Source organism: Rhagoletis pomonella, unplaced genomic scaffold, assembly GCF_013731165.1.
Source record: "Rhagoletis pomonella isolate Grant_MI unplaced genomic scaffold, Rhpom_1.0 Rhpom_scaffold_00014, whole genome shotgun sequence".
Lineage (NCBI taxonomy): Eukaryota > Metazoa > Arthropoda > Insecta > Diptera > Tephritidae > Rhagoletis > Rhagoletis pomonella.
In genome coordinates, this window is record NW_023458568.1 from 8,831,952 (window position 1) to 8,847,642 (window position 15,691).

The 15,691-nt window shown below is 34.6% G+C and overlaps 1 protein-coding gene across 1 annotated transcript in view; it reads right to left on the reverse strand.

The window, feature by feature from the left end:
• The window catches only part of LOC118749131 (mediator of RNA polymerase II transcription subunit 12), a 192,179-nt gene that overhangs the window by 41,795 nt on the left and 134,693 nt on the right, over positions 1–15,691 (reverse strand). The window contains exon 10 of the mRNA XM_036483899.1: positions 9,377–10,219. Coding sequence (XP_036339792.1) covers positions 9,377–10,219 — 843 coding nt within the window. The remainder of the gene's footprint in view (positions 1–9,376; positions 10,220–15,691) is intronic.

Below are 15,691 nucleotides of genomic sequence, written 5' to 3' on the forward strand. Positions count from 1 at the left end.
TCGGTGTTTTTTTAATGGGTACCCGTTACAAAAAACCGATTACTTTCTTAAAATTAGAGTAATATAGACACTTCAGATGTAAAGTTTCAATAAATTCTGACGACTCCTTCCGGTTTTCGTAAACACCACAATCAGCAATGATTATGCCTCATTTGTCTTTCATATAGTAATGTAAAAAAAAAATCTTTTTTTTTTAATGGGTACCCGGTACCGAAAAATCGATTTCATTTTTGGAATAAGCATGGCTTAGTCCTTTTAGGTGTAAAGTTTCAACAAGTTCTGAATACTATTTCGGTTTTTATAAACATATGTCTACGATGATTATGAGTTATTTTACCTTTTTATAAAATTGTAAAAAAAAATTTTTTTTAATTAAATGGTAACAGATGCTGAAAAACGTTTTTTTGTTCTTAAATTGCGGTGATATAGTCCTTTCAGGTGTAAAGTTTCAGCCCATTCTCATGCCTCCTTCCACTTATATCAACACATGTCCACAATGACTATTTTCATATAAAAATGCAAGAAAAACTCGGTTTTCTCGAAATGAGTAACCGGTACAGAAAAACCGATTTCATTTTTGAAATTAGAGGGGCGTAATACTTCTAGGTGTGAAGTTTCAGCCAATTCTGACCACTCCTTCTATTTTTGTCCATCATTTGTATGGAGTCGCGGCACTGTGCGACGCCTTGTGAAAGGGCTGAGAAAAGAACATGAAAATGTGACAGCGCTAACACAAGGCAGAATAAGTGCAGCCTTTTTTCGAGAAAAGAAAACGCTATCAGACTCTACCGAATGTGGCCCTGAATGATGTGTCATAGTGTGAGTTTTATTGGAAAAACACTTGTTCGGAACAAATCATATAAAAACAATCAGCCTTATTATGAGTTTCATTTTCCCCGAACCGGTTCACTTTTCACTCTTGGTTTCCATGGTTTTACTATGGGCGGATGACAAATTTTCGGGTGAATTTTTTTTCAGGTGAAACTAAGGATTAGGCATGATAAAAATATAGCAAGGTAGAACCGTTCTCTCAATTTGTCGGCCATGATTTTTTTTGAAGTTTGTCAACATTTTGAAATCATATAAAAGTGAAAATAAAAAAATGAAATTATTCGAAATTGTTGTTGCTTGAGATTGAAAATGAAAATGTGTGTGTGAGTTTGTGAGTAAATTTAAGAATTAAATTGTTTGGAAACGTCAAGAATTTTAAAAGTGACTCTCAGCGGTTCTACCTTACTATATTTTTATCATGGGATTAGGCAGATTAGAATTGTGGCGTGAGGAATTAATTGAATTATATACTGCGAACAGAACACATCATTCAGGAACTCATTACGCTTCTGCTGTTAATCAAAACGGAAATGCATAAGAACCAGAATCCTGGCGAATCTATCAGAGATATTCCTACAGAGGATATTGCTAACGAAGCAGCCGACGCTATTCCGACACACACATATAAACGGTGGCGAGAATGTAAATAGGGAAAATGCCCTGTAGTAACCCTGCCGTGAAATCCCAAACTAGTCAGGAAAAATACTAGTTTACAACTAGAATTTCCTAACAGAAACCGAACTAGTTCGAAAATGACCAGAGTTGTACCAAGTACAAACGATTTATTCACACCCTGTATTATTTGACTTCGACAGTTTAATACAATAAAGTACACAAAATAATATCACTTTGTTTTGGGTATATCGTAAACCGTTAAATTGAGTACGTATTCAATTATACCAGACCTGTTATTTTGTTATTTTTGATCATTTTCAATTATTTTTTATTTTGTTTATTACACGATTAATATAATTATTTGATTAATTTCTATTATCAATCAATAAGCCAAACTATGGACAGAAATGAAGAATATTTAATAACTGCTTGAATTACACAGGCCAACAAGAGTTTTTAATCAAGAATCGGACTATACTTTTCCGAAGGTCTTTGACGTGCTGAATTCGAATCTGACCCCAGATCACGTCAGGTTTTCGGGATATTCTAACCTAAAAGTACAAAAATCACGGTTTTTGGGCACATTTGAGCTGCACTACTCCTCTCCTTCAAAATTCATTTTAAAGCTTTAAAAAATCTTTATTTGTTACCGAGAAGTCGTCTGTTGAATTTACTGAGTTTAGTAAATTCGTTGATATTCTTAAAATGAGGAGTATTGGATATTGGAAATTGAAATATCTATGTATTTATTTTTTCTTTTAATTAATACTCAAAAAAATTAACAATAATTATAGGTAAATCTAAGGCTGCTAAATAAAAATATGTAAAATAAAAAAGTGTACTTAAATGTTTTTTATTGTATGTTCATGAATTCATTTTATTTTTTGACTTCCAAAGTAGTGGTTTTGGTCCCTAAAGTAGTGGTTTTGGACTAGTATTTTTCTGTCTATTCTGAACTAGTATGAGACTGGTATATTTGTGACCGAAGTCTGACAATTGCCATTTCGTAGGACATCCCCATGTTAAAAATACCAGTTGATTGCATGGAAAAAAGATAGTTGGCTGACTAGTTGGGCATGCGATTCATACTAGTTGTGGGGTAGTTTACAACTAGTTCATTTGACTTCAGGGAAGTTTTGGCTACTTTGTTTTGTTTAAAAATGTTTATTATTTTTAATGAAAATACAACTTCCTATCTAAAAAACATGTAAATCAAAATTTCAAGCTTTGTAGAACATTAAAAAAAATCTACGAATTTAACCAATGTTGATAAAAATTTTAATCAGATTTTCTAGCATTGTTTTGAGTATGCACTTTTATAGCCCATTAAATATTAGTATAAAGTGCATGTTTAAAGTAGCATGGACTTACCGTTGATTTATAGCAATTTTTTGTTCGAGCATTTTCTTCCATACAAAGTATGTTCAACAACTGTTTGTAAGGAGAAAATGAGCAACACCTTCCACGAAAAAAATGTAACAAAAATCACGGTAAGCCTTCGACACTTAAAATTTGCACAAAACTGCATACCCAGAATACTCGGTAGAAATCTAATTAAAAAGCTCAAAATTTTGATGAAGGTTTATCAAATTTTGCTTATTTTTGTACAAAGTTTGAAATTTTGGCTTGCCTAGTCTTTCACTGAAAAAATAAGAAACATTATGTAATCGAAAGGGGAATAGCCAAAGAATGCTAAAATGTCTCTACCCTATTTATATTTACGCCACTGTATCTACACCTTATATTTTTATATCCATGATTTTTTTAAGGGAATTAGTATTATTTTTTACAAGTTCACTAAAATCAAGCTAAAATTGTTTCACTAAAAAAAACTTTACAAATCATTATAAAAACCTTTAAAAACTGAGGCAAGAATGATAAACACTTATATGTCCCGACTTTTAAAATATATTTAGCTGAACAATTTTCTCAAAATCGGTACAGTCCCACCAAAATCGGTACGAATGGTCACCGTAGCATTACTTAAACAAAAGCGGCAACGCTAAGTCAAATGAAGAAATAACACGAACAATAAGCATAGGTTTGTTTGGGTGAACTACGAAAATAACAGTTTCGCCGTTTTCTGCAGCCAACTTCACTTCTTACGCTCTGTCAAAATCGGATTTTCTAACCGCTAAGCGTTGACACTGCATTATTTCGATATGCTTCATACAAATTGTATGGGCATGAGAATTTTTTGTCAGCCAGACAACGCTGACGCTTTTGTTTAGGTATGGCTGCCTCTCGTAGTTTAATTTTATGAAGGTTTCACTTCTTCAAAATGTGCGTAATGGGCTGCAAAAAAGTGCCGAAAAGGAGATAAATGCGCCACAAAATTTAAATTGCCTTCTTTTACGGCTTTTTAAGAACAATATATGTATTTTCAGAAACAGTATTTTTAAAGTGCATTAAAATAATATATTAATTATTAATTCACTGAATTATTACTGTGAAATCATAGTGAAATATTATCATATTCCAATTACGAAGGGGGAAAACACTGAAATATAGCTTTTCTGACATATGTATTTTTGGGGTCCCATCGAAAATGCTTTTTTTTTTTGGAAATTTCAAGACTCTACCCCCTTATTTTATTCGTTTTTATGGGAAATATTATTGCCTGTTTTTATAGATTTTTTAAAGGTTTTTTTAGAGGTTGCGACCTGTCGATTTAGGCCAGAAAATAGGATTTTATAGATTTATCAGGTTTTGAGTGATTAGTTTTGATTCGATTTCAAAGATCGAATATGATCTGAAAAGAGAGTATATAAGCCTTTAAAATGGTATATAATAATCCGTTGTCGGACTAGGCTTGTTGGGATTTTTTTAACGGGTAAATTAAAAAAAGAACCACTTATATGATATATGCGTTTCTCAAAAACTACTTGACCGATCTCGACCAAATTTCGTATACCCATTGTGCGTAGCCTCCTTAAGTACCGTCTTGATTATTCTTGAAACCGGACAAAACCTACTCCTCCCAAAAAAATATAGCTAGCTTTGAGTTTTTTGAAATTACCGTTACGTTGGTGGAGCCCGTGGTTTTTGTCCGATTTCAAAAATGTTCAATATGACGCTTAAGAAGCCTAAGCGTAATGTGTTTACCAAATTTAGTTGAGATCGGTCGAGTAGTTTTTGAGATACGCATATATCATATATGTGGGCGGTGCTGCCGCCATTTTCCTAAAATTTCTTGAAAAACTCGAAACTCGAAAAATTCGAAATTTTTTTGGTTGAAAAAAATGCGTCATGAAGTCAGAAAAAAAATTATTAAAAATCAACGCGATTTTTTAGCAACTTAAGACTTGCACATTACTACCCTAGAATTAAATGGGTTATTAAACTGCATACACGAAGAAGTTGAAAATTTAGCTGCAACTTTGCAGATTTTTCATAAATTTTGCACAAAGTTTGAAATCTGGATTTATACGGTGTTTGTTATATATTGAGCTAGACTTTTATAATAAATAAATAAAAATAATAAACATTAAATAAACGAAAGCGAAATAGCCAAAATTTATCAAAATGTTGCTGGCTTAATTAGCTGATCACAAGTGTAAATTCAAGGCGGTATTTAAGAAAAGTAGCGTAAATTCGACAATTTTTAAGGCTTGCAATAAATGAGGTATCAGTTTATTTGAAAATATATTTAATTTTAGATACCCTGCAGTGAAAAGCCAAACCAGTTAGAAAAAATACTAGTTCATTAACTAGTATGTGCCTACCAGTTCGAAGAACTTAGGCGATCAGCGACATCTGCCATTGAATTGTCAAAGCCAAAAATAAAACGCAATTAATTGCTTTCGGCTGTGGCGTCACGTGAAGACTACTGGTTCTGGTTCTGAAATCGCAGGTTCGAGGCCGCTTGGAGGTGGTTAAGAATTTTAAAGTTAAATAAATGTAAGTAAAAATAATTTATTCAATTTATATAAATAAATAACAAATTTGAAAATCTAATTGCATTGCAAAAAAACATTTAGGAAGAAATGCTATTGCTATAAAAACAAAGAAATTTAACAAAAATATTTTTTTATTAAATTTAAAAATAACAATAAACAGCATAAACAAAAAAAAAATTTATAAAAAATAAAAATAAAATAAAAAAATAGAAAATAAAAAAATTTTCCCTGCGCCACGATTTGAACCTGGGACCTCAGGCTTACCACGCGAGTGCTTTGCTCTGTCGGCCATTGTGACTGCTGGAGCGTCGCGAGCAAAAATGCACACTTATGCATTTCACGGGGTATGAATTGGTAGACTATCTTATCAACTGGTATGATCCTTCTAGTATTTATACTAGTAGATGCTGATGCATAGCCTGACAATTGACATCTCGTAGGACATCGCAATGTTAAAAATACCAGTCGCTAACATTGAAAAAGGATAGAACGTGAACTAGTTCGGCTGAAACGCAAACCGGTAGAATTCTAGTTTACAACTAGTAGCTTTCCCTGCAGGGTAGTACTCCATAATATGGGTATTTTTTTAATTTACTCGATAAAAAATCTCAACAAGCCTAGTCCGAAAATAGGTTATTATGTACCACTTTAAAGTCCTATATATCTTCCTTTCATAGCATATTCGATCTTTGATATCGAATAACAAATAAGTCATTCAAAAACTGGTAAATCTACAAAATCCTATTTTCTGACCTAAATCGACAAATCGCGAACCCTAAATGACCTTTAAAAAATCTATAAAAATAGACAATAGTATTTCTCATAAAAACAAAAAAAAATTAGGGGGTAGGGTCTGGAAATTTCCAAAAAAAGCATTTTCGATGGGCATCCTAATGAATATGTAATACCCCTACATTGGCAGTAACAGCTAGTACCGTCCGAAAACATTACAGTACAGATTGGGGATGTTAATTTTTCAGTTTTTTCCGATCCCAGGTTTTTCGTTATATCGTTATCACAATCCAGGGATCCCGGGATTATTCCCGGGATTTAGATATTGTTATTTAGATATTATTACGGGATTTAGATATTATTACTTTTCAAATCCAAAAAATTGCTTCTATATTGGTCGAGAAGCTCCGGGCCATTCCATTGCGACTAGTGGGACAATTTACTCCAGACTGTGATCAATTAATTAATTTTAATTTTAACTATGTCGTCGGAACTTATGCAACAGCGAAATAAATTTATTAACATAGAATGATAACTAATGTATCAAATTGCTTTAACAAAAATACCCACCGATTTCTTAGATTATGTAACTATCATTTGAATGAATGTGACTGGTGGGACACTGAAACGAACTCTATTTTACCCTTGTGCACTCAAAGATGAATTTTAGTCAAACTACTTAATTTTCACGAACGATGTAGTTGAGTTGTAAAATATGAATTATACGCTTTCGTTTTCAATAAAAATTAGATTAATATAATCTTCATAGAAATATTAAAAAATATTTAAAGTTGTGACTGGTGGGACATCTCCTTGTGACTGGTGTAATGTAAATATCCATTAAATAAAAGTTTCCATAGGCAAAATTACAATTTCGTTTGGTTTTTTATATATTTTCCCACAGGTTAATAAAATGTAGTCATTTTAAAAGAGGTAACTACTGATATAGAGATAATTAGGACATATTTAAATTTAAGTCGTTCTCCTCTTTTCAATGGACAACCTTAAAATAAATATTAAATAAATGGGCTTGAAACCTACTTTTTTATTTAAAGTGGCGTTTTTATTTTTTCTCTCTGACGTACGGATTTATTTTAAAGGACTTTGTGATTTCAAAGGTATCATTAATTCCAAACATTATTTAAAAAATTTAATGCAATGTAGAATAAAAATATGGATACCAAATGCAAGAAGAAATTTCATTAGAATTTAAAAAAATTAAAATCTTTCGGATTCACCTGGACTAATAGGTAATTTTTTAAGCTGATGGAGTTAGAAGCACGAAATTAGAGGATATTATCGGGTTTTTTTATGTCCTTAACCTATATGAACAAAGGGCGAATGTGGCAAATATCAAATCGCACGTTCGCGCCAATGCGTGAGTTAAAAGAAAAAGCAGAAACACGGTAATGTATTAATAATAAGGCGGTATAGTTTTATTTGTATAAAATATGTACTAACTATGTACAATTATATTTTAGAAGCTTTACCTTAGAAAATTGGAAGGCGATGAAAACTTGGTGGCTGCTGGATGTCTGCTGTCTTCGAATCTCAAACGATAAGTCCGTGGTTTTTTTCTTTACTTCAGTTAGCTCACAAAACGGTTTTCCCCGCAAGGGCAATTTAACATTTTGACAACTGCTTTGTGTGCTAACTGTTGAGTCTTATACTCAATGTCAAATATTAGGGAGGATCTTAAATCGATCAATTTAAGACGCCGGTCTAAACAATATAATTTTTTCAAATATTGCGAAATTGTAAGGATACAATTTTAAAAGGACATTTTCAACACTTACCAGTCCTTCTGCATCAAAAACTTGAATCCGTTTAAATTCTACAGGATTTCCTCTTTAAATTGATACCCATACTTCTTCTCTAAGCACATTTTTCTGAATTTTTTAAATCATTTTTGAATTACTGACAGAGTGAAAAACTAAAAACGCAATTTTACTATATTTGGCCCATGGTTTCGCGAATATATTGAAACTTGTGTTTAAAATCTACTGTCGCCCGGTGTTATTTGTATAAAGAGCTAGACATTTATGAAAAAATATTGATTATTAAATAAAAGAAGAAATATATGTAGCCAATACTGGTAAAAAAAGGAGTTTCTATTATTGCCATCAGTGCAAATTACAAATCCCGAAAATCCCGCGATTATTGGCCGAGAACACCGTGATTTTTGGGACCTTAAAAAGGCCGGGCTCCCAGGATTAACACGTGCACATACACGTACACAATACATACACAACAATTTTGTAACCTGTTCAATTTAAGTAAAACAAAGCTTCAAGTCGCTAGGTGGTGCGCGTTTTCTTCCATATAACGCATGATCAAAATCTATGAAATTGAACGGGCCACAAAACTGTATATTCGAAAATTTTCTAGAAATTCTGAATAAGTTTTTTTTTGACGAAAATTTCTGGAATTTTGTGAACTTTATTAAGTTTATATATCTAATGTCACTTATTTTAATTTATAGGTGATTTTAATTTTCACTTTTCGAGTCTATAAGTTATATATGAGTGTCTGTTATATACATATTGGCATATTGTGCTACATTTCTACAATTTAAAGCCTCCACTGAGTTTATTGGAAGAAAGTCATAATACAAAAAATTCTCTGAGTTAATGGCCATCAGCTCTTCCTTTAAGTTGTGTAAAAAATGTACACTGCCGGAACAAAGTATTGGCACAGCGAATTTTTCACAATATATGCAACAATTTTTATATAAAAACTTTTTTTATATAAAATTTTGTATAAAAACTTGGTTTATTCTACAACAAAAAAACATAAAAATATAATTCCTAAACTTTGTGCAAAACTCGCGAAAATTCACCAAATTTTCAACTCATTTGTAGCCCAATCAATTTTATTATAACAAAGTACAAGTTTTAAGTAGCTAGGAATTACCGCTGATTTTTGAAATTTTTTTTCACACAGTCTTTTCCAGACAAAAACTTTTGTTCGAAAGTACTTTATATGGAAAAAACGCCAAACGCCTTCAACAAAAAAAAAAATTGTCAAAAATCAATGTATATTTTTTCTACTAGAATTTAATGGGCTGCATACTCAAAAAAATTCAAAAAATCTGATTAAAAAGTTGAAAATTTGCTGAATTTAGCACAAAGTTTAGGAATTATATTTTTATGTTTTTTGTTGTAGAATGAACCATGTTTTTATACAAAATTGGCGGAAAAATGTTAGAATAAAAATTGTTGCATATATTGTGAAAAATTCGCAGTGCCAATGCTGTGATCCGGCAGTGTATATCAATATGTTTCAATTGTTTTTCTTACCTTGAATTTGTAACATTTGGTGATGTAATCTTTGCTGTTGTTGAAATTGTTGCTGAGATGAAGCCACACTAGGTTTTCCACTTGCTGCTTGTTGCCTTGAATAAGGAGATACCGTATTCTGTATAATATTACCCATTGTCACATTAGGTGTAGGATTTACAAACTGTCCTCGGATATTAGTTCCTCGTTGTTGGAGATAATCTGAATTGTTGTTTCTCGGCCCCATTTGATTGTAGGCGCTTACCATGTTGGACGCTTGAACCTGGCCACTTCCTCCGTTATTTATCATTCCTTGCTGTTGATATTGATTAAAATTATGAAATGGAATATTTGCTTGATTAATCAGGATCTGATTGCCATTGGCAGAGCCTAAGTTAACATTCTGCTGTAAAACATTCCCTGATCCAACTATTCCAGATGCAGATTGTACATTCATAAGGCTGTTTTGGTTATTAGATGAAGTGTTTATGACGCCGGAATTTGACGTTATTGCCATAGCCTGGTTGTTAATTTGAGTGTTCATATTTTGTGCAGTAACTTGCTGCGCAGGCATAATGTTACTCTGATTAAGGCCCTGAGAGATATTAACTCCGTTAATACCACTGGGAAGTTGATTCTGAGTCGATGTTATTCCACGAATACCTCCTCTAATAAATTGCTGTGATACAGAATTGATAGGCCCTTGTGTTTGTTGTCCTTGTGACTGACGTATCTGTTGATGTTGCTGAATTGCGTTAAATGATGTTGAGTTATTTTGATTAAATGTAGGTTGCCGCTGTCGTAACATATTGCACAAAGCTTGCTTAGATTGGTTAAGTTGTGGTCGTTCAAATCGATTTACTGCTACCAAAATAAAAAACAATGAGCGAACATTGAAATAAAAATAGAATCTAAATAATATATTAAGGGATGGGCCGAAAATTTAATTTAAATTTTTAATTTATATTCATTTATTTTAAGTGCAATAATCAGCGCATGGATCCCCAAGTGACACAAAGCACACTGTTCAGAAAAGATTAATTTTGGGTACAAATTCAGGGTTTAGGAAACGGTTCAGTTGTTTTATTAGAGACTTAATCCGGGAACCGAAATCGTAAAGTCATATAGCAGCCATAACAAAAAAATTTTTGTTCTGTTCCGCTGCCAGAGCAGGTCTACAACAATGTGTGATAAGCCCTATAAGGGCACGAGCTTCGTTGGTATGTTACTAAAGGACACAACACCCTGAAATTTTGTATATGGAAACTGTGCATACGAAATATGCATATGAAAAAAAAACAAGTAATGCATACATTTCGGTTGAAACCCGAAATAATGCATATGAGAAAATACCGAAATTATCCATTTGCATACTTTCGTTCGCAAACCAAAATGATGCATATGAGAAAAAAAACGAAGTAATGCATTCATGCACAGTTTCGACTCAAAATGAAAATAATACATATGAGAAAAAACCGAAATCATGCGTATGCACACTTTCGTTTGTAACCTGAAATAATGGGGCATATTCATAATAAACAAAACAAAGTCGACTCTACAGTTAGTGGCAGCTTTTTGACCATAAGTTTCAATGGAATTTCTGTCAAAAAAGCTGGAAAAAATTTTAGAGTGGACTTTATTTTATCTATGAATATGCCTCAATGTATCAACAGCAGGGATCAAACGATACCAAGTATTTTTTTCATCGATGTTTTTCAATCCGATACAAACTAAGTATCGATATTTTCTTTCGATACATTGAGAATACATATCATCTATAATAAACACAACCTTAGAAGGGTGTGAAATTATACATATGTATGTATTAGAGGGCTGCATTAATTCATTCAAAGCGGCTTATGAATTATTCATATCGTTGTTTAAAGTACAAAACAAAACAACAACAAAGTGTATTTTCTGACTAGTATATTTCAGGACGAATGGATAAGGCTTGAGCCAAGAGCTTGTGTGATCGATATAAAATAAAAATTCAAAACCAAGAACTTACTTATGTACTAAAAAGTTTTTTATTATAGCTTAAAATTATTGTAACCAATAAAGGTAAATAAATATGTTGTACAAAAAACAAATAAACAGAAGTTCACAAAAGTTGATATAAAACTATTCGTCGATTTAAATTGTTAACTTTTTACTGAGAATGTTTATTTTACGAGGAGGAAGCATCGAAAGCCTAACCCCGTCCGTGTGACTTTAACCCAAACTAAAATTCCTACCGTCATGTACCGTTCCCCTCCCGGTACCACAGTCAAGGATTTCGTCGGGATTATAACACTATGTGACTGATAAGGTTATAGATTTTTTTCTTCCTCTTCTTCCTTTTTGGTGCTGTAAGTGCTCATTTACACACTGCGATTTTTGTTGCCGCAACTCGACGTTTGTAGGAGAGAGCGTGACGAGGAAAGGAGAGGAGCACCGAGTTGCTCGTGCTCGGGCAACACGCTTTGTGCTCTCGTTCGTCTGTGTAAATTCAACCGCTATTCACAGCTGACAACAACAATTGCATACACACAAATCGCCGTGTGTAAATGAAACGAGCAACACCAAAAGGGAATGTGAAAAATAGCGTCGACAAAAGTTTCCGTGTATAAACACAGTCTAACCGCCAAAACGCTTTTGACCAACTGACGTCTATTAGAAATGCCAAGTGAAGCCAGAATACTTTCAGAGCTGGGGCGTCGGTGTCCATTCGAACGACATGGTCAAGCCAGTTGAGCCGCTGTATTTTAATACGCCATATACCAGCACGGGCATGAGGAGTGATTTATAGTGTGGTTTTCGTACGTCGAGAGAGGACTTTACTTCTGAATTGCCTACTCAGTCCAAAGCAGCACTTGTTGGCAAGAGTTATTCTGCGTTGGATTTCCATGCTGACATTATTATCGGTGTTAATGTTGGTTCCCAAGTAAACAAAATTCTCTACTTTCTCGAAATTATAACTGTCAAAAGTGACGTGGGTGCCAGGCGCGAATGTGCTGATTGTTTGTTTGATGACAGGAGATACTTCGTCCTGTCGTCGTTTACCACCAGACCCATTCGCTTTGCTTCCCTATCCAACTTGGGAAAAGTCAGGACAGACTTCGCGGTTTTTCTTACCGATGATGTCAGTGTCATCGGCATAAGCCAGCAATTGTACGCTCTTGTAGTAAATTGTTCCTAAGCGGTTCATTTCTGAAGATCTTATTATCTTCTCCAACATCAGATTAAAGAAGTCACATGAAATGGATTCGCCCTGTCTGAAACCCCGTCTGGTGGCGAAAGGCAACAGAGCAGAGCTGGTGGTATTACTCAACGTAATTTTTCACAGGCGTATGAGTTTTGAGGGGATACCAAATTCAGATATAGCGGCATATAGGAAACTCCTTTTAGTGCTGTCGAAAGCGGCTTTAAAGTAGACAAATAGGTGGTGAGTGCGGATCCTTTTCTCGCGGGTCTTTTCCAAAATTCGGCGTACTGTGAATACCTGGTCTATGGTAGACAATAAATTCGATAAGACCTTGTAACCTATGCCTCGGCCAGCATTTCAAGCATTTTCTCACACTCCTCATCGTACGAGTAATGAGCGGGAAATGTGGTTCCACTGCTCGCGCAAGTCGGTTTGTTGAAGAGTGCTCTCTCACTGCAGGTGTGAGGGTCGAGCGCCGAATCCATTGGCCGTCTGTTTTGATTGCAGCTTTTCGACGTTGAACTTTCCCTGCATACTGCCAAGCTTCGGGCCCTGGCGAAGTGGTCATCCTCAGCCCGCCGTTTCTATGTGGAGGCTGATTTTTTCGACACTGGCACCAAAGATCCCTTCGTTGCCCACCTTGGCATTTAAATGGCCAAGCACGATTTTTATACGTGTCGGGGCAGCGCTAATATGTACGCTTTAAGCTAAGAGAGCCTTGGATGCCTCGTCCTTCTCTTCCATCGGGGCATTGGCACATGTGAATGAGATGTTGAAGAATCTCGCTTTGATGCGGATTGTGGCTAGACTTTCGTCCACTAGAGTGAACGCCGGTCTCTCTCCCACCACAAATCCAACACCGAATTGCAATCCTTTACGTGGCAACTGTAGTAGACGTCGCAAGGCTCACGCTTACCTTCCTCGCCCCGTCCATCGCATTTCGTGGATGGAGCTGATGTCAGCCTTTATTTTCCCTGGGACTTCAACCAGCCGGGCAGAGGCACCATCCCGATTAATTCCCAGCGCACGCGGGGTGTTACGCCCTCCCACTTTACCTCGCTCCCAAACTAGCGTTCGGTCGCTACCCAGAGTATTCATGGATATAAATATCCGGACGTAGTTAGCTGCGATTTGAACCGTAAGCACACGAATCACTTCTGGCCACTCCCAGGTGAATGGTAGTCAAAAGCTTTGCAGTACTGGGAAATGTACAAAACATAGTGGCCAAAAACGAATATCTCAACTAAACCCTGATGAATTTTTTTAAATTCGCTCTACATACCTGTATAATAAACCAAATAGCCGGACAAAACGTTAAATGATATACATACATATGTATGTATGTATAAATATGAGGGCGTATTGAACATTTTGAGTACGCAGATTTTTTAGGCTGGTATATTTATTTATGCTAAATATATTACTCGATTTTGTTTTGTCACACTTAAGAAGTAAACGTCTTGGCTGTTCACCCAACCGGTCTATAGTTTTATCAATAATCTCAGATTGGTTCTGTGACACAAAACTTTCGTTGTACGCTTAGAAAAGACACAAACCTAAAGACAAAGTAGTAAACAATTGAACTATAAATGTATTTATAGTTTCCGTTCAATCAATTCTTGCGCATTGTCGACTGCAGCCAGGTTTTTACCCTTTTAAAATGGAAGTGCTTTGAAGCTAGAGATAATAACTTGATACAGAACCGGATGATCCACATATCTACTTTTCAAATCAATTTACCAATTATTTAGTTATCGTTGGGAGTATAATTTGTTATACAGTATATATATAGGAAAAACCTTGAAATTTAGGGGGGGGCGAAATTATCAAGCAAGCATTTCGTGGTACTATTTTTGAATATCTAGGCAAAAATATGAAAGTTAGGGGGGGCCCGGGCGCCCCTGCCCCTACCTGGCTACGCCCATGTCTGGGTATAAGGGGTACCTGTAAATATTTCTCCATTTCTCCATCGTTTATCAATCCACATCACTACTGGAATCAATATCAGAGCCGCTGGCGATTTCCTCAAAGTCTCGCTCTTCAATAGAAGCTCTCACTAGAATTCGACCTGTTTCATATGATTCAGAAAGTTTCTCCATGCTAAAGGTGTTCTTACACGATATGTATTTGCATGTGTGCATGCCACTTTTTACATATGGAAATGCCAACATATCATGTAAAGGCAAATTAGATTTGTTTCTGTACAAAGCATATGCACGTACATACGAAATAGAAATGTTTCTATTTTCATCTGACACACAGATAGAATCATCTAAGGTTACTTATTTCGTTTTCAAAGATCGTATTTTTAAAAAGTTAAATAAAGACTGTGAATTTGACAGACATACGCAATTACATATGTATTGAAAAAGTCACATTTACAGATGCAAATACATATCGTGTAAGAACACCTTAACTAGTTTATGGCTCTTGATATGAGTTGCATTAAATTTTTTTCATCACTGGTTATCGATGATCGAATGTGAAATTCGTACTATGAGCTATGCAACCGTTCTCATTGAGTACCGAATTTTCTGCCGAACAGAATTTTGCTGGCACCCTGAAATTGTGCATATGGAAACTGTGCATACGAAATAATGCATATGAAAAAAAACGAAATAATGCATATGAAAAAAACCGAAATAATGCATGTATGCACAGTTTCGGTTGAAAACCGAAATAATGCATATGAAAAAAACCGAAATAATGCATATATGCACAGTTTCGGTTGAAAACCGCAATAATGCATATTCGAAAAACCGAAATTATGCATATGCACTCTTTCGTTTGAAAACCGAAATAATGCATATGAAAAAAACCGAAATAATGCATATATGCACAGTTTCGGTTGAAAACCGAAATAATGCATATGAAAAACCCGAAATAATGCATACATGCACACTTTCGTTTGAAAACCGAAATAACGCATATGAGAAAAACGAAGTAATGCATACATGCACAGTTTCGGTTCAAAACCGAAATAATGCATATGACAAAAACCGAAGTAATGCATACATGCACAGTTTCGACTCAAAACCGAAGTAATGCATATGACAAAAACCGAAATAGTGCATACATGAAAACGAACTTCTTTCTGAGTAGGCGGCCTTCGGCCGCGCTTAGGGATTATAACCCTTACTAAGTAGAATTCT